The sequence below is a fragment of the Hemiscyllium ocellatum genome, chromosome 46, assembly GCF_020745735.1.
Source record: "Hemiscyllium ocellatum isolate sHemOce1 chromosome 46, sHemOce1.pat.X.cur, whole genome shotgun sequence".
Taxonomy (NCBI): domain Eukaryota; kingdom Metazoa; phylum Chordata; class Chondrichthyes; order Orectolobiformes; family Hemiscylliidae; genus Hemiscyllium; species Hemiscyllium ocellatum.
In genome coordinates, this window is record NC_083446.1 from 12,531,838 (window position 1) to 12,551,532 (window position 19,695).

At 42.3% G+C, this 19,695-nt stretch overlaps 1 protein-coding gene across 2 annotated transcripts in view; it reads right to left on the minus strand.

Moving 5' to 3' along the window:
• Positions 1–18,444, minus strand: part of LOC132836252 (zinc finger protein 436-like) — a 33,491-nt gene extending 15,047 nt beyond the window's left edge. The window contains exons 1-2 of one of the 2 annotated variants that reach the window (XR_009647344.1): positions 18,312–18,444; positions 15,993–17,445 (exon numbers count right to left, since the gene is read on the minus strand). Coding sequence is in view for 1 of the 2 variants with exons in the window: in XM_060855609.1 (XP_060711592.1) it covers positions 16,362–17,228 (867 nt within the window). In the remaining variant the exon portion in view is untranslated. Of the gene's footprint in view, positions 1–15,479; positions 17,446–18,311 lie in introns of those variants that run through there. The other variant, XM_060855609.1, reaches the window with a different exon arrangement.
• Between the last annotated feature and the right edge of the window lie 1,251 nt (positions 18,445–19,695).

Consider the following 19,695-nt stretch of genomic DNA (forward strand, 5'->3'; position numbering starts at 1 on the left):
AATCCTGCATTTTAGTAATCTTTCACAAGAGTCTTAATTCATTTCATAGGACCCATATCTACAACAAAAAGTGGGAATCGGTATTTGTTAACAATAATGGATGTGTCCACTAGATTTCCAGAGACCATTCCTTTATGCAATATCATAGCTAAAAGGATTGTAGAGGAATTGCTCAAATGTTTCACTACATACGGACTACCGACGGAGATACAATCAGAGCTAGGGTCACACTTCACATGAAAATTATTTAAAGAAGTCATGGACACCTTAAGAATAAAACAATTCAAATCTACTGTGTATCAAATAGAGTCGCAGGGAGCACTGGAAAGGTGACATCAGACATTAAAGATCATGTCAAGACTATCCAGATGACTGGGATAAGGGAATTCTGTTTGTACTGTTTGCAATCAGAGATGCACCAAATGAGTCAACCAAATTCAATCGGTTTGGATTACTTTTTGAGTAGGAAGTGAGAGGACCAGTAAAATTGATTAAGGAGAAGCTACTAAGTCCAAATTCAGATGTTTGGACTCTGTGGCAAATTTTAGAGAAACATTAAATAGAGTGGGTGAGTTGGCTAGACAACATTTGAAAATAGCACAGCATGTGATGAAACAGGAAGCAAATCAAAAATTTGCATTGTGCTAGCTGAGATAAAGTGTTAGTCTTACTTGCAGTGGTAAGTGAATATTTAAAAGCAAGGTTTAGTGGGCGTTATCAAATTGAAAGGAAATTGAGTGAGGTGAATGAGATGGAAAGAAATCTCACGGAATGTGCCATGTGAACATACACAAGAGACATTTTATTACGGAAGGAAAACATAAGGAGAATATCTTACTGAGCACAGAGTGATGTACCAAGATCAGATGATTCAGAATTAGACATTCCGCAAATTAAGTTAGACAATGAAGAATGTTCCCAGACATTGGAATAGATGATGGAGTTTCCTTTCAGAGAAAAATCAAAATGACCTGAAAGAGGTATTCCAATCACATTGGAAGATATGTGGAAATATGCTCAGAAGTACTAGTCTAATTACCCATGATATAGATGTAAGAAATGCTGTTCCAGTAAAGCAACACCTTTCTGGACTTAACTCTCTAAAGTTGGCACAGATTAAATGCATGCTCAAAGACAACATAATGAAATGAGTTGCAGTGAATGGAGCTCACCTATAATAATAGTGTCAAAACCAGATGGCAACTAATAATTATGCATGGACTATCGCAAAGTCACTGCAGTTAGAAAATCTGATTCAAATACCAGTTTGGAGGACTGTACTGAGAAGGTTAGACAAGCAACTTATATTTCTAAGTTGAACCAACTCAGAGGAGGTACCTTTAAAAGAAAATTTTGGATTTCATGACATTGAATGGACTGTACCAATTAAAAGTCATACAACTCTGTATGACAAATGTCCTTGCCACATTTCAAAGACTAACCAATAAAGTCATCTCAGGATTACCCAATTGTGTGGTGTATGTCATTGACCTGGTGATTTTTGGTCACACATGGAAGAAAGATTTGGTGCATCTTTCGGAACTCTTTGATCAACTTCAGGAAGCGGGTTTGGCAATAAATCAGGCTGAGAGTAAGTTTACAAAAGTCCAGCTCACGTTCCTGGGCCATGTCATTGGACATGGACATGTGCCCCCTGCAGGTTGTGAAGAGAAAGGTTATTGGGAAGTTGTCCACACTGTCGATGAAGAGGGAGATATTATGATTCCTGAGACTGAGTGGTTTTCATCAAGGGTTTGCACCAAATTTTAGCAGTGTGGTTGCTTCACTGACAGACTTATTGAAAACGTGTCTGAAATTTCAGTGGATTCAGGGCTATAAGAAGGCACTCGACAGCCTGAAAGTTATGTTAACTATTGCTCCAGTGTTAGCCTAATTATGCAAAGCCATAATTCGATGCAAATGATGTGTGTGTCGGTGCTGTTCTCTTGCGAGAAAACAATGAGAAGATGGAAAGACCTAGTGGGTATTTATCCAGAAAACTGAACAACCATCAACAGAAATATTCCACAATTAAGAAGGATACCTTGAGTTTAGGGTTGGCATTACGACATTCCAACAGTTACACTGCCAGTAATGTGTCTCGGACAATTGTATACACTGATCATAACCCCTTAAAGCTTTCGGAAGACTTTAAGGACAAAAATTCCAGGCTGTTTAGAGAAAGCTTATGATTGCAGCCATTCATTTTGAAAACTATACCCATAACAGATCAGAAAACCTAATTGCTGACACATTTTCCCAACTGTGATGAAGAAAGATGGAGGCATTCTGTCTTAGGACAAAATGGACTGAAATAGATGCAGTAATGAGTGTTTGCATGTTATAGTCAATGTAACCTATATTTTATGCAGTGTACTAATAGCATTAAATGTAAAGCTTTTAGAAATGAAATCATCTTTGTATATTGATGGTTCATTTCTTTAAAGAGGGGAGGTCTGATGATATGATGGCTTTGAGACATTACTTTGTCATTTATTTGAAAGAGAGGTTTCAAGGTAGAGGTGTAGAGCAGTCTCCATAGATCTACTAAAGCAGACAGTTTGAGAGGCCTTGGGTATTTGTTTCCAAAGTTGTAGCAGTAGAAACAACCTGAATAGGTGCAGTTAATCTCTCACAGAACCAGGATTTTCAGTTTCTTAGTTTTTCAGTAGCAGCTGTTGCTGAGGTCTGGAAGAAGGGGAAGCTATTTTTCCCTCTCTTAGTTCTCACCAAAAACTGGGTGTTCTCTTTCTGCTGCTGCAGTTGCATGTGAGACCATCTGTTTTCTGAATTTCCATTTTGCTAAGGGTGTGTTTAGGGGATGTTACGAATTCAGAAGAGTTACTGTGTAGTAGATAACCAATCTATTAATTTGTTAAGCATTTCAATAGAGTTACAGCTAAGCCAATTCTTTTCTTTTGTTGTATTTTAACCAGAGTATATGAATAAAGTGCATTTTGCTTCAAAGCTTAATATATTCTGAGGGGTTCTGATCTGATCCATAATAGGGACCCACACACACTGACCCACTCGCATTGAGCCTCTCACTCACTCACACACACTATCACAAACACTGGCCCACACTTTGCCTCTTATATGCTGACCCACACACAGACTGTCAGACCTCCCTCAGCAATCTATCCATGATTCTCCAATGGCTCCCTCGACACAACCAACCCATATAGGCAGTCAGCTCCAGATTCCCTCCACATGATTTCACTTTCTCACCAATTTCTTGTTGAGGTGTCTCCTATCAGTCACATGGTTTAAAAAGGGACAGATTAATTTCAACATCTAGGCTGATGACAGCCAGCTTTGACCTCAGCACCAGCTCTGGGAACTCCCCCATTGTGGTCCATTTTGTTGCCATTAGCTTTGCTGTCATGGATGAGCAGAAACTATGGAAAACTGAGCCCGTGGGATTTCATCCCTGTTCCAAACGTTATTCCTGCTCCATTCATACCATCCTTCTCTTTAGCGATTTGCTAATACTGAGAGCCATCTGTTTTTCACCACAGTGTCAAACCTTATCCCGAGATTTCAACATGATACTGAAGTTTCTGATTTCTACCCATCTCTGCCTATGTCTGTGCACTGCCATTTCAATTCCCCAACTTATTGTCAAGTGGGACATTTCTGTCCTTGACCAATTGTAATGCTCCAATGGGACTTAAAGTGAAGTTTGAGGAACCCCATCTCCTTTTCTGAGGAGGCACTTCATCGTTTTCTACAGTCAACCTCAACTTCACAAACTGAGGAACTTACTTTCTGTTCTCCCACTTGTGAGTTTTGTTTTGCATGCCACTGTGTTACACTTGTCTTTCTGTCAAAGCCTTTTTACAATTTCATGGCACATTTATACTATTAACCGCCTCAGGGCCTGCTACACAGGGCCTTGCTGAGACCACGCATAGAGTATGGTAATGCAATTTAGTCTGCTTATCTGAGGAAGAATGTTCTGACTATGGAGTGGCTGCAATGAGGGATTACCAGTCTAATCCCCTGCAATGGCAGGAATGGGTCTGTTGGACCAGATTAGAATCATACAGTCAGAGACGTCTACAGGACAGATAAAAGCCATTGGGCCCACTGAGCCTTTTCCAGTCAAGCACAATCACCGAAGTATTCTAATCCCATTTCCAGCATTTGATCCATAGCCCTTGCATTGCCAAAGGAAAAAGCATCTTCAATGTGTGAAAATGCTGCTCCTTTGACAAGGTTATGTTGTCCTCATTTTTTTTTCAGAAGGGGTCGTTAAAGGCAAAGGTTCTGATACAAGTGCTTTTGCCCAAAACATCGATTTTCCTGCTCCTCGGATACTGCCTGAAGTGCTGTGCTTTTCCAGCACCACTCTAACCCAGACAGAGGTTCTGATACGTCTGGAACTACCTACTTGGAAAGGCTTAAGTCTATTTTTTAAAGCACTTGCACAACGAAAGGGGAGTGGCCAGTTCTCCCAGTTCAGAGTTCTTTTTGTTTTGGTTTAGTTTAGTTTCAGCTGGGGGCTGAGACAGAAGCTGCTGGACCCAAAGAAACAGCTGATCCTGACTCCCTCTCTGCAATCTTTCTCCTGTAAGAACTCGCGTTTGAATTTATCTTTTTGCCAAGGGGGTGTTATGGGATGTTGCAACAACTTGAAACATCAATAAGTTGCAATAGAGTTGAATGGGTTTTCAGATAGATTAAGTTTTTTTTTGTTTGTGTTTCATTCAGTACAGTACAGTACAGGGGCAGCACAGTGGCTCAGTGGTTAGCACTGTTGATTCACAGCACCAGAGTCCCTGGTTCGATTCTGAACGGCCAAGCAATCTCAAAGGGATGATTGGCCAACTCCTTCCACAAGTTTCTATGTTCAATGAATGGCACATTGGGAATTATACAAAAGCTGTTTTGCTCTTTTCACTTTAAAAGATACATTTTGGGATTATATTTTTAATGTGGTTTTTTAAAATCCTTTTGAATTTGTATTATAAGTAAATAGTTTGGACTGTTCTTTTATATTAATCTGTTTTGCTAATAAACTTCTCTTTTATTGTTAAAGCAAAATGTGCAGCATTGTATGCTTATGTTTCAGTGAGAAACTACATTGTCAAAACTAAAACAAATCACAATTTCAGGATGCTGTCTTATTTGCCCAGCTGGGATCATAACAGATGGGGGCTCCTGATGAGATGTTTGAGTGCATTGGATTTAAAAAGGATCTGTGTCTCTCTCGTGAAAATATCAACTACAGATTGGTTCCAGGGCATGAAGCAGCTCTGCATGGAGACATTTCTTGCACAAAACTCTGGGGTGGCACAGTGGTCAGCACTGCTGCCTCACAACAGCAGGGACCCAGTTCGATTCCAGCCTTTGGGTGACTGTCTGTGTGGAGTTTGCATCTTTTCCCCTTTGTCTGCATGGATTTCCTCCCACAATCCAAAAGACATGCAGGTTAGGGTGTGTTGGCCATGCTAAATTGTCCCATAGTGCCCAGGGATGTGCAGGTTAGGGTGGGTTGGCCGTGCTAAATTGCCCATAGTGTCTAGGGATGTGCAGGTTAGGGTAGATTGGCCGTGCTAAATTGCCCATAGTGTTAGGTGCATTAATCAGAAGGAAATGGGTTACTCCCTAGAGGGTTGTTGGTCCAAATAGCCTGTTTCCACACTGTTGGGAATCTCATCTAAAAACCTAACAATGGCTTTGGAGATTGCTAAAAAAATTTCTGGAAGTGAAGATAATTCACTGTTCTATCTAGAATCTTTGATGAAAGATAAACTGAGAGCGCGATCAGATAAACTGAAGGTGCAAGTAAAAACAGGGTCTTGTGAGAACAAGATACTTAAGGTCATTGTACAACATTTGGAATTGGAAGACAGGAAACTTAGAAGCGGGATGTCACAGTTGGAGTTAGCTGATATATAGTTATAAATGAAAAAAAGACAGCGCTCAGAGAAAGAAGTAAAAATAAAACTTGAAATTGAGTAAAATGAACGATGGAATGTAATGGAATGACAAGACAAAGAAAACAGGGAATAATGCAGAAACATGAGAGAGAGAAACAGAGAGAAATGAAAAGCAAACTCCAAAGAGATACAGAAATTGGAGAACATAAGTTTACCAGGCAAACACTTAGAATAGAGAAGGAAGAAACAGATTGTAGCCTGCGAGATGTTTATGATTTGATTTACCCAAGAAACTGTATTTTGTGTCTAAATTTAACAACGATAGAGTCAAAACATATTTTCCCTCATTTGAGAAGGTAGTTGGGCTGACAAAATGGCCAAAAGGTGATTTGATCCTTAAAAGTTGCAAAGTATTCTGATGGGCACAGCTATGACTGTGTACACCAGCTTATCAGAAGTACAATCTGCATCATATGGAACTGTCAAAGCAGCAATACTTATGAGCTTGTTTCTAACGCTTATGGACTGAAGAGGACATTTGCTAACACCTCTCAGTATACATGTGCAAAACACTCGTGTACAGTATACCAGCCAGCGCTGCCAACAAAGTCCTTCCATCCCAGTCACTCAGATTTACCATGCTTATATGGGCATCACCACATTTTTCTCTCCTGACAGGAGTTTTTCCAAACTCTTTGTGAGTAGAGCTTTCCACATTGGGGGTTATCAGGAGACTCAGCCTTAATTGAAATGTACGTGCTCAAGAAAGAAACCCAATCTGACCTTTGTAGAGTTTTCAGGGGAGAAAGAAACACGGTGATCAGTAGCTCTGTCAAGCTAGAGAAACATTTTGAGAATTTAAGGGAAATTATGATCACAGAATTCAAAAGGCAGTCTTTCAAATTTAGAAATGTATTTCGATGCGCGTCAAGTATTCAAAGCAGAGAAGCTACAAATCTGGCAACTAATATGGAGATCTTTCACCTTACCTGATCTCACATTACTGACTGAGAGTCAAATACACAAATGGACTGAAGTTGAAGCTCATCAGTTTCCATGATGTGATTCAGTGCCATCACAGAGTCTGGCCTGAAGCTGGTCATTACTGGGTGTGAAATATTACAGGCCAAAATGAAACTGAAATGAAAATAAAAGGATAGAGCAATTGGATAATTTTTTTTCAGTTTCTCCACAATCTCCTGCAACAATCTTTGCTTGTCATCTCACTTGTGAGGCTCATCACTTACTTCACTGGCCCCATTCTCACAAAGCAACTCACCAACTCGACAGACCAGATAATACAGTTCAGCAGCAGGACTGGCCATTTGACCCCTTGAACTTGTTCCACCTTCAATAATGTCATGGCTGATCTGATTGTGGTCTCAGCGCCCGGTCTACTCCTGTTATATTTGGACTCCCTTGTTGATCAAGAGATAACTACCTCTGCATGGTACAGTTTTAATCATTGCCACTATTAGTCTGTAGGGAATTGTCATCACTCAATTCAAGATGGAAGCAGGGTAAGATACTTCAGCCAGATTTCCTCTGCGCCACCCATTCTTTTAGTCGCTCTTTTTACCCCTTTTTTTTCTCCTCATCTGCATTTTCCTTCAGCTTTTGACTTATCTGCAGGGTAACGGAGGAGGCAACTACAGACTGGAGGCTGCCACTAGCAGGTCCGGGAGGTGAGGCAACAGAGTGGAAGCTGGTGCAGAGCAGGGAGCCCCAGAGCGGAGGCCGGTACGGGGCAGGGAGCCCCAGAGCGGAGACCGGTGTGGGGAGGCAGTCCCAGAGCGGAGGCCGGAGCAGGGAAGCAGCCCCAGAGCGGAGGCTGGAGCAGGGAAGCAGCCCCAGAGCGGAGGCCGGAGCAGGGACGCAGTCCCAGAGTGGAGGCTGGAGCAGGGAAGCAGTCCCAGAGTGGAGGCTGGAACGGGGAAACAGTCCCAGAGAAAACTTATCTTGGAGCAGCTGAGAGCTAGTGCAGAGTGTACTCGAGCGTTGGGGTAAAATGGGGCCACTTGCTGTCCTGGGTCTGGCCCAGGCAGTCACAGCACTTGTGGAAGCCCCATAGTGAGCTACTGCAATGTAACGTTTATATGTAATTTGTTTATCTGACTGACTATGTCTTATTTCTAACTTATACTATGAATCACTAAAGTAATGCAATGACTTTTCTTTGTTATTCCACTTATTGAATCCAAGATTTGTACTTTGGTACTTTTCGCCCAAGATGGTGCCATAAGAGGTGACATTGTAAACTTTTCATTTGTACTCCTGCACCTGAGTACACATGACAATAAAGGATATTCTACTCCAAAGCGCATAATGTTCTTACCTTTCGTAACAGAGGCATAGAGCAAGGAGGGGATTTGAACTTGTACAATGTACTTGTTAGACCTCAGTTGGAGTACTGCATACAGTTGTGGGTGGCACATTATATAAAAGATGTTGGAGAGTCTGCAGAGTGATTTTAAAGAAGGAGTTCAAGGGATGAGAAACTTCAGCTATGAGGATAGATTGAAAAAAGGTAGGAGCGTTGTCATGGGGGATGAAGATGGGGGAGATTTTCAAAATCAGGGGCAGACCAGAGTAGATATGGTGTTGTTCCCACTCATAGTAGTACAAAGAATGAGATGGAATCATTTCAAAGTGATCCGAAATGAAGCAAAGGTGACATGAGAAGGACTTAATTAGGGTATGAAATACACAGCCTGGGAATGTAGTGGATGCAGATTCAACTGAGGCACTCATGTGGACACTGCGTGGATGATTAATTGGATAGAAATGGCCCATAGGGAAATGGGGGGAAAAGGCAGAAGTTTGGCTTTAAATTACAGAACCATTAATGGACCCTTCCGCACCATAGCATTTCTGTGATCCTCATCTTAAATCGGAGATCTTTCATTTTTCGACTGGATCTCCTAAAGTGTTCACTCACACAAGGAAACACATCCTCAGGATCCTGCATCTTAATAAGATCACCTCTCTATGGATGTAGGTTTGCTCACTGAGCTGGAAGGTTCATTTTCACATGTTACCTAGTATGGTGACAAAACATCTTCAGTGAGCCTCCGAATGAAGCACTGGTGGTATAGCCCGCTTTCTATTTACATGTTTGAGTTTCCTAGGGATTGGTGACGTCAGTTCCTGTGGTGACATCATTTCCTGTGGTGACGTCATTTTCTGTTCTTTTTCTCAGGGGGTGGTAAATGGGATCCAAGTCAATGTGTTTGTTGATAGAGTTCCAGTTGGATTGCTATGCTTCTAGGAATTCTCATGCGTGTCTCTGTTTGGCTTGTCCTAGGATGGCTGTGTTGTCCAAGTCCAAGTGCTGTCCTTCCTCTTCCATATGTAAGGATACTAGTGAGAGTGGGTCAATTCGTTTTGTGGCTAGTTGATATTCATGTATCCTGGTGGCTAGATCACCTTTCAATTCAAATTCAGAAGAGGCAATCTCAACATTCACTCCTGGACAGAGTCACCGCACATACACACAAGTACACATGCCAGAATGAAGATGGAAGACGCGTATGAGCCCTGTCCCACAGTGCTGCTGCCGAGGAGATAGCAATTAACACAAAAAAATGCTGCAGATCAGAGTGGGTCAGGCAGCATTGAGGAGAAAGCAAGCTAACATTTTGAGTCTAGATCACACTTCTCTTCAGGTCTGATGAAGAGTAGAGGGAGCAGCATTTATACAATATTTGGAGGGGAGTCGGCTGGTAGTGTTGCAATGTTGGGGGAGAAAGGATGTTGATAGCTCAGATGAAGTGATCAGAAGGTGAGAATGGCAGAACAACGGTGTGTCCAATTGCCACACTGGAAAGAACAGACAGTTCCATTGGGATGTGAGGAGGGAAGAGAGGGTGACAGAGAATGTAACAAGTAAAGCTTCAAGAAAGGGAAGGAATGTGTTCGCAACCTGAAGGTGTTGACCTCAATATTTGAGTCCAGAAGATTGTAAACTGCCTAGTTTGAATATGAGACGTTGGTCCTCCAGTTCGACACACCATTGTTACAAGGCAGGATCGAATATACAAGATAGTAAAGAGTGACAAAAAATATTAATAAGGAGAGAAAAATTAGAGTAGGAGACAAAGCTAGCCAAAATATTAAAACAGAATTTAGCAGTTTCTCTCGATATTTAAGGAAGAGTTCATAAAAGGTGCATCTGTACTATAGAGAAAGAGTGGGAAATTAATCATGGAAAATCGAATAGCAGGAGAATTAAACAGGTGCTTTTCGTTGGTTTAAACTGTAGACGAGGCGAGTAAGATTCCAGAAGCAGCAATAAATCAGGAAATGGAAAACACGGAGGAGCTGAAGAAAATTACAACCACCAGAGAAATGTACTGAGTGAACTGTAGGAGCTGCATCCCTAGATCCTGATGGACAAGAAGAAGAAATGACCAGAAAGATAGTTGATGTATTGGTTTCAGTTTTGAAAATTCTGTACATTTGGGGAAGATGTCATAGATTGAAAAATAAAGAAATTTATCTCCTTTATTCAAATGCGGATGGGCAGAAAACTGCACACCAATTAATATATTCCTTCAATGTTTTGATCAAAGATGATATAAGAGGGCATGAAGAAAATTTCAAGATTATCAAAGTCAACATGGTTTGGTACAAAGAAAATCAACTTGAGACAATTCATTGTAGTTCTTTGACAAGTGACATGTTCTTGATATAAGGGGAACCAGTAGAGTAGCAATGGCAGGGGTTTCTGGGGGTAATTTAGGAGACACAGCAGAAATTCATTCCAAGGAAGAAGAAATGTACTAAAGTGAGGATAAGGTATTCAACACTGCAGGGCGGTGAGTAAAGACATTCTAATTGGTGAGATTGTTAGCAACGATGATAGAGTGGAGTAGGGATGGAAATTGATAGAAGTTGGAACAAAATAGGAGGAAATAATGCGAGTGTAAAAGACTAGAATTCCTGAAATATTTTCCGGAAAATAGTTAACAGCATTGATTATTCGTTGAGTTGATTTGATCTTTATTGACTGGACTAGCTTTTGTTGCCCGTCCCCAAATGACCTCAACCAGGTGGCAGTGAGTGGTTATCTTGAACTGTTTAAGACACCCACACTGCTGCAAATGAGGGAGTGTGAGGATTTTAATCCAAAATAGGTTTTCAGTCCAGGAAATAAGGAGGCACTACTGGACTTGGTTCTTGGAAATGAGGGGGGCTAAGGTTACATAAGGGATGCAGTACTGATCCCAGTGGTACGCCACTGGACACTGGCCTCCAGTCACACAAATGGCTTTCTCCCATCATCCTCTGCCTCCTCCAGCCAATTTTGTATCCAACTCACCAAGTTACCCATGGATCTCCTGTGATTTGACCTTGAATTTTATCAGGTGGACGTTCCTATTTGATCTCATGATTTACCTCCTTTTAACAATGGTTTTGATGTTACTTCACCAGCATTGAATCAGTTAATGTAGTAACAGTGGGGGCTGTTCCTAGTGTATTAAAATGGGCAACACCATCTTTCCCACTGCTTGTAACAAGGAGCATGCTGAGCTTTGTTGGAGCTTGGGAGAAACTGGCCTAATGAGTAGCATTGGAGAGTGGGGTCCCAGGATGGGGAACGATCTGACTTGGCCAAACTGTCTTGAGCTGTGACTGGAGAGCGAACAGGAGTGGAGAGCTTGGTGATGAAGGTAGCATGCAAGACAGTGGTCTTGACCAGATCATCAGCTCTCTGTCAACCATGTGTCTGGAGTCAGTGTTTGGAGATGCGCAAATGTTATATCACTTCTGCCGTTGCATTATTTCTATGTTAACTTGGGCCCATATTAATAATGTCATGGCAGGATTTGGGATGTAGAGATTTACTGCATTAAACTCTGAGCTTAACAAACCACCTTAACATATGTTGAGTACATGGAGGTATTGGTCAATCTACACACTTGAGTAGGTCTGACAAGTAATGAACTGGAAAAGTTTTCCCATTCACCTTTTGCATTGCTATAGCACATAGGCCTTGTTTTGACAGCACATCAATTGTACTACAACTGTAGTAGCAGTTTAAATAAACTTTATGTTTAACAGATTTGATTTATTCAGAATTTTACTCCCTAAAAACTAGGCTGAAACATTATCAGAAACAGACCTCAAATGAGTGCACCCCCAAATGTGCTGAGCGGCAAAGTCCTGTCACTGTAGTAACTTGTGAACTCTCTGAGTCTCAGCAATTTACATGATTGAGTTCATCTTTCTCCACACTTAAGAGTAAATGACAAACCAAAATGCTGTGTGCACCTCCAATTGCACTGGAACCACAAGGGTTCTTAAAAGTTTGAGCTTGAAGTGTACCAAACATAAATGCCAAATGGCACTAATCTGCCTGTCCTTGGTCCATATCCCTCCATTCCTTGTATATTCACGTGCTTGTCTAAAAGTCCCTTAAATGCCCTTATCGTCTCCGACAGTGCATTCTAGACTCCTACCAGTCTGTGTTAAAAAAAAACCTTGCCCCTCACAACTTTGAACTTTCTCCCTCTCAAGTTAAATGCATGCCCCCTAGTATTAGACATTTCAGCTCTGGAAAACAGATTCTGACTGTCAACCCTATCTATGCAGCTGATAATTTTATAAACTTCTATCCAATCTCCCCTCAGCATGTGCTGCTCAGGAGAAAACAACCAGTGACTTTCAAGCCTCTCTATCGTTCATACCCTCTAACCCAAGCAGCATCCTAGTTAAACTGTTCTGCACCTTCTCCAAAGCTTCCACATCCTTCCTGTAATGTGGTGACCAGAATTGAAAGCAATACTCTAAGTGTGGCTGAACCAAAGTTTTACTCAGCTGCAACATGACATCCTGACTCTTGTACTCAACTCCCCGACCAATAAAGGCTAGCGTGCCATACGCCTTCTTTACCACCCTACTTGGGTGGCCACTTTCAGGGAGCTATGGACTTGAACCCCAAGATCCTTCTGTACATCATTGCTGTTCAGAATCCTGCCATTAACTGTATGCATTTCCTGAACGTTTGATTTCCCAAAGTGCAACATCTCATACTTACCGGATTAAACTCCACCTGCTATTTCTCCTCCCATATCTGCAACTGATCTATATCCCCACTATATCCTTTAACAACTTTCTATACTATCCACAATTCTATAAATCTTTATATCGTCAGCAAACTCACTAAGCCATCCATCTATATTTTCATCTAAGTCAGTTATATATATCACAAACAGCAGAGGATCCATTATGGATCCCTGTGGAACACCAATAGTCACAGAACTCCAGCCAGAAATACACCCTTCCACCGCTACCCTTTGTTTACTATGAACAAGACAATTTTGAATTCACATGGCCAAGTCACCGCAGATCCCGTGCATCTTAATCTTCTGGATGAGCTGAACAGGAGGGACCTTGTCAAAAGCCTTATAAAATCCATGTAGATCCACTCCTCTACCCTCACTAAAGTTTTCAAGGAGATGACGAAGGTGATCTATCTAGACATGACCTACCCTGCACAAAGCCATGCTGACTGTCTCTAATTAGGCCATACTTTTCCAAATGTACATAAATTCCATCCCTAAGAATTCTCTCCAATAGTTTCCCAATTACCGATGTGAGACTCACGAGTCTATAGTTTCCTGGATGATTCCTATTTCCCTTCTTGAACAGAGGAACAACATTAACTCCTCTGGGACCTCTCTAGCAGCTAGTAAGGATACAAAGATCCTGGTCAAGACCCTTGCAATCTCCTCTCTTAATAACCTGGGGGTGGATACCATTGGGCCCTGGGGACTTATCCACTTTAATGCTGTTCAAGAGATCCAACACCACTACTTTCTTGATGCCAAAATGCCCTCACATATTAGCATGCTCTACACAAATCTCACTAAGCTCCATATCCTTCTCCTGTATGAATACAGATGCAAAGTACTCATTTAGGATCTCACCCACATCCTCTGCCTCCAAGCACAAGTTCCCTCCTTTATCCTTGAGTGGTCCTACCTTCTCCCTAGTCGCCCTCTTGTTTTTAATGCATCTATAGAATGCCTCGGGATCCTCTTTAACCCGACTTACCCAGGTCATTTTATGGCCCCTTCTTGTTCTATTTCCCCGCTGGAGTAGTTTCCTGCTTTCCTCATATTCCTCACGGACCTTGACTGATTTTAGCTTCCTCAACCTTACACTTCTTTCCTTCCCTCATTATCCAAGGGTCCCTTGCCTTGCCATCCTTGTCCTTCCTCCTTACCAGAACATGCCAGTCTTGAAGGCTCTTCAGCAAGTCTTTAAACAGTTCCCACGTAAAATGTGAACTTGCCTGACAACAGCTTTTCCCAGTTAATGCTGATTCAAACTGCTAGCCCAATCCAGAGTAACAGAATTGGTGTTCAGCACTGACAGAATGCTGCTGTCCAACCAAAACAAAAGATGTTTGGCCAATCACACAAATGTGAAATGTGGGTTCTGGTTTGCAGTATCAGGGTGATGTCAGGCATGTAGGCCTTAATCGCAAAGACCGGCTGACCACATCAAACAGCATTTCCCTTTGATTGCTCACAAAAGCAAGGTACTAACCAGACACAACCAGTGTACGCTTGCAAAATGCAAACCGCAAATGCAAATCTGCAATGAGACAACAATTTCAAAGTATTCCATAGTTATTAATTACAATTGCTAAGAATTACACTGACTTTCAATTTAAAGACATCAGCCCAGCTGAGTGTGGTGCATTTGCGTGCACTGGAAGCAGTGTTAGTCTACAAGACCCTGTTATTTGCAGAGAGTAAGAACATGTCCACACACTGGGCCTGTTTCAACTCAACAAAACAGGGGTCAGCCATTCGGTGGCTAATTTCTCAGGGCCACGCCAATCACAGGCTACCTGGTTTAAAATTTAAACAAAGCTGTGAAATGTCTGCTCCATTTTCTGTTTAAAATCAGAAATAGAAAGGACCACTTTTCGCCTGGAGTTCAAAAGAAATCAAAGAAATTAGGCAGTTTCAGCCAATGGGAGGAGCCCAAGTCTAGCTCCACTCCTCAGTCTCTCCGAGTCATTGGACCATTCACGCTCGGTTCTCGAACCAACAAGAGCATCATGAATACTCGGTCTGGGAAGTTGAAAAAAAAAACTCTTACTCAATCTCGATAAGTTAATTGAAAAAACGAATGGATTCTCATCGGTTTCCCTACTTCTCAAATTCTTCAATTTCTTTTAATAGTCTGCTATTTAGAGATAATTAACTGAGCTTTTAAAACTTTTCACTCCTTCCCTTTCTGACCAGTTCTGAAGGACTGACTCTTGCTGTGATCAACCTTACTGCCACTGGTTCCACTCTCTCTCTGTCTATATTCTAAATATTCAATCTGATGGAACAATGAGAGCGTGCTCACAGACAAGTTGGGAACATCCTTATTTTCCAAGTGTTTGTCTCGCTGAGGTTGCTATCATTCTCAGTGATTACGTTTGTGTTTTCCTCTGTGTGCATCAGTTCCTCACTTTTTAAAAAATACAGCTTTTATTGCACCAGTTCGTGTTAAAATTGTACAGGGATAAAATAGCAGAAAGGTCTAAAAGATGCAAGAGGAAACTTGTTTTATTTTTCAGTGGAGGCTGGGGAGCAAATAAATGCTTGTTGGTTGATTGACATTTGCACTCAGCAACATTTAAACAGACTTCAAAGTTTGAGAGAAGATTTGTAGCTCGGGTGCTCATTGTTGCTTGGGAGCCTCCTGTGAACAAACACGTCGACTTGGACCCAATATACCGACCACTGCAGCGGACAGCTGGACAACTGGATGCAGCAGAAACAAACCACTATAAATGCCGGAGGAAACATCACAGAAGCGCTTCACAGGAGGCTCCCAAGCACTGAGGATGTCACCTAGACAGGGGACGAAATGTCTGCAACACAAATTCCCAGCTCGGCGAACAGAACCACAACATTTAAACAGACTGAATACCAAATTCCTATGGTTAGCTAACAAATGCAGAGAGAACGTTGTTGTAAATATAAAGCACCCAAACTGAAATCCCTCAGATATGAAACGTATCTGCTGCTGTCATAATTCCAAAGGACAAAGGAAATTCAGCCAAAAATATCACATGAAGGGATAAGTTATACTCACTAAGAAAGCCTGATGTGCTTGTCCTTAAATAAGGGAAGGCTGAGAGATGACATACTAGCAATGGAAGGCTTTGTTCCTGTTTTGTCTTTACCAGTATTAGGGAAAACTTAAACCTGTGAGTTCACTTCCAGTCAGGAAAGGTCACAGTTCTACACTAACCTCCAAAATGAGAGCACATTTTCAGCTGTCATCCTTGTTAGTTCTGACTCTAAAGACAGTTGTAAAGGATCTTCTGTTCTGTGGCTAGGAGCTGTGAACCATGGAAGAAAGTGGCTGGAATACATCTCTTGCTTTCCTCAAGATCAACTTACTAGGTCAGTCCTGGCTGTCACGAACAGCAGCAATACCATCAGAATCTAACCACTACAGTCAGTTGTGAACTTGCTGATGTTGCAGCAGATTGGATGACTGAGTGAATCCTTTCCCACAAACAAAGCAGGTGAATGGCCTCTCCTCAGTGTGAGTGCGTTGGTGTTTCAGAAGGTGGGATGCGCAAGTGAATTTCTTGACACACATGGAGCAGGCGTATGGTCTCTCCCCAGTGTGAATTCGCTGGTGTGTCACCAGGGTGGATGACCGCGTGAATCCCTTCCTACACACAGAACAGGTGAATGGCTTCTCCCCAGTGTGAGTGCGCTGATGTCTCAGCAGGTTATTGCTGCTTTTAAAACTCTCCTCACAGTCCGAACATTTAAAAGTTCTCATGTCAGTGTGAACTCGCTGGTGTCTCAACAGGTTGGATGAATTAATGAATGCCTTCCCACATGCAGAGCAGGTATATGGCCTCTCGCCAGTGTGGGTGCGCTGATGTACAGAGAGTTCAGATGATTTTCTGAACCCAGTCTTGCAGTGAGAGCACCTGAAAGGCTTCTCATCAGTGTGAACACGCTTATGGGACATCAGGTCCCCAGAACATTTGTAGCACTTTCCACAGTCTGAACATTTAAAAGGTCTCACGTTAGTGTGAACCCGCTGGTGAGCAAGCAGGTTAGATGACTCTCTGAATCCCCTTCCACACTTGGAGCAGGTGAATGGCCTCTCCCCAGTGTGAGTACGTCGATGTATTTCCAGCTGGGATGGCCAACTGAATTTCTTCCCACAGTCCTCACATTTCCATCGTTTCTCCATGATGCTGGTGTCTTTATGCCTCTCCAGGTTGGATGATTTTCTGAAGCCTGATTCGTATAAAAACAAACACATGTAATTTCTCTTGGCTGAGAATGTTGGACGGCTCATTCAGGCATCATAATCGGTTAAAGCTCTTTCTACGTCAGTGCACTGCAACACTCTCACTTGGGTGTTTGTGTGTCTCACAATAATTTTCCAGTCACACCAATGCTTCCCAAACAAACAAGCATTTCTACTTCCACAGTGAAAGGTGGATCATAGTCAGATTTTGTGAGATGACATTTAGTTTGAGATTTCCATTTGCAAATCAGCTTCTCTTAATCCCCTGTAAAAGGAATGCACAATGTCAGTATCATGATCACTCCATTGATGGAAATTCAGAACAAATAATTCTAGCTAAACGGTCAGGTTGCTCTTTTGGAGAGCCAGTGCTCACTAAAAGGTCTTCTTCTGCACCATAACATTTCTATGATTCTGTGATGCAACATTCTTTCCATTCAAATTAACAGAAGCAAAAATAAAGAACTTTAAAAATAAAGGAAGGAAAGGGAACCCCCTAACTGAAACAAAGTCTTCCGTCCAGTGTCTATGAGATATACTGTATGCTGAGGCATTAACATTGTGGAAGGTATCAAGCTTAATGGTGGATGCTGTGTGGCATGGGCAAGGAGAAACCATGGAACAGAGGTCAGGCAGGAAACTGGAATTAAAGTCGCAATCTGTTCAGCTATGATCCAACCGAATGACAGAGAAAGCTTGCTGGTCTGACTACCATACCCCTGGCCCAGCTTCATCGAGTCCCACAAGTTGCTGTTTTAGCCAAATTTTTCTGACTGGCTGACTCTTCTCCACCTTGACAGCCAAAGATTAGACGTTGTGGCTGAATTGATACCAAAACTGGAGGTACCTCAATAGAAGTTGCAAGCTTCCTGGAACTACACCAGAATCACTCTCACTGAATGCATTCAAGGCTGCATACTCAGCTACAGCCTGGGAATGGGTGAAACAATTGAAAACCCTTGTTGATTGCAACGTCAGTCCAGGTGCTAGGACCCAGCGGAGACCCTTAGAGACCCACCCACTGTGTGATGTTGATGATTGCGCGTGCACAGACCCCAGACAGGAACAAGATGGCGACCGTTAAACCGGAGCCGCTTCCAGAGAAAAGGCCTGAATCTGGAGATACAGCACCTGTAGGTTTGTATTCAGCTTTCATTGCCTTCCACAGGTGCCTAGAAACTTCTGTGTCCCCGCAGTTTCCGTCGCTCCCTCCGCGCTTTCAATGTTTACCGATGGCGAATGTGACAAAGGAGTATCTTTCCCATTGCCATTGTCCTCACTGCGCATGCTCCAAAGGCTCGCCGACTCGGCGCCTGCGCACTACTCCATTGTGATGTTGGTCGGGGACCTTCGCCAGCGCTGGGGCTGCTGGGTAAAGAAGCTGCCATGAGTGAGTGAGTTGATTTTGCTATGATGTCGAGTTTGAGTAGGTGGGGAATGATGCAATGAATAAAATTAGAATCGAAGTTATGCAGCTATTGAAGTGCGTATGCAATTCATTGTTTCGTTTATAGAAAAGAAATAGCAAGTAGTTCCTCATGAGTAAAGCAAAGGCCAACATTTCCTCCATTATTTCCTGGCTTCGTTCCAGTTCCACGTAATCTGAGTAACAACAGAAGAGTCACACAGAACACTTCATAAGAGTGTTTGTTGTCATGGTGTCTGGAGCATGGTGAAGAGAGCAGTTTCTGTTTTATGGCACAGCAACTGGTGATCAGTGGATATCTGCAGGGGTCACTGTTGAAACCATAACTGCTTGTGTTACACATTAAAGATCTGGACAAAGGAACTGAGGACCTTGTTGCTAAGTTGGTGAGCTGGGACATGAATTGGACAGTGAGTTGAAATAGTCCCGCAAGCTGCTCATGTGCAACTTTCAGTTTCCAAAACCCACTGAACCAATGTGTCTCCAGTGAATCTCAGAAGAGACCACCTGGCAGACATTCCTCACTAAAACTAACTGACATATGGCAAATTCTAAACAAATCAAAGTCCTTTCTGCTTTTGTTACTGTCTTGCTACCAGGTCCCTCTGACTATCCAGCCCTCTGGGAAAGGGAGAGCGTTGCAGAGTGAGGTCATGTAGATCAGACAAAATGGACTGGGTGTTAAACTAGAGACGACACACAGAGAAGCTACTCAGACTGGTGAGAGGTGGAGAACTGCTGCAGCTGCTGCTTCCCAGAGAGAGATGGCTGGGAACACTGACATTTACCAATCATCCAAATGGATTTGGCTGAATTCTGAACTCCAATTTTAAAATGTGGGTCAAGAATTATTATTAATCACAGATAAAAATTCCCAAGTCTGTTGTGGAGTTGTTCATTATATTGGGTGTAGTGGACAGCGAAGAGGGTTACCTCAGATTACAAAAGGATCTGGACCAGATGGGTTGAGAAGTGGCAAATGGAGTTTAATTGAGATAAATGTGAGGTGCCACATTTTGGGAAAGCAAATCTTAGCAGGACTTATGATAAGGTCCTAGGGAGTGTTGCTGAACAAAGAGACCTTGGAGT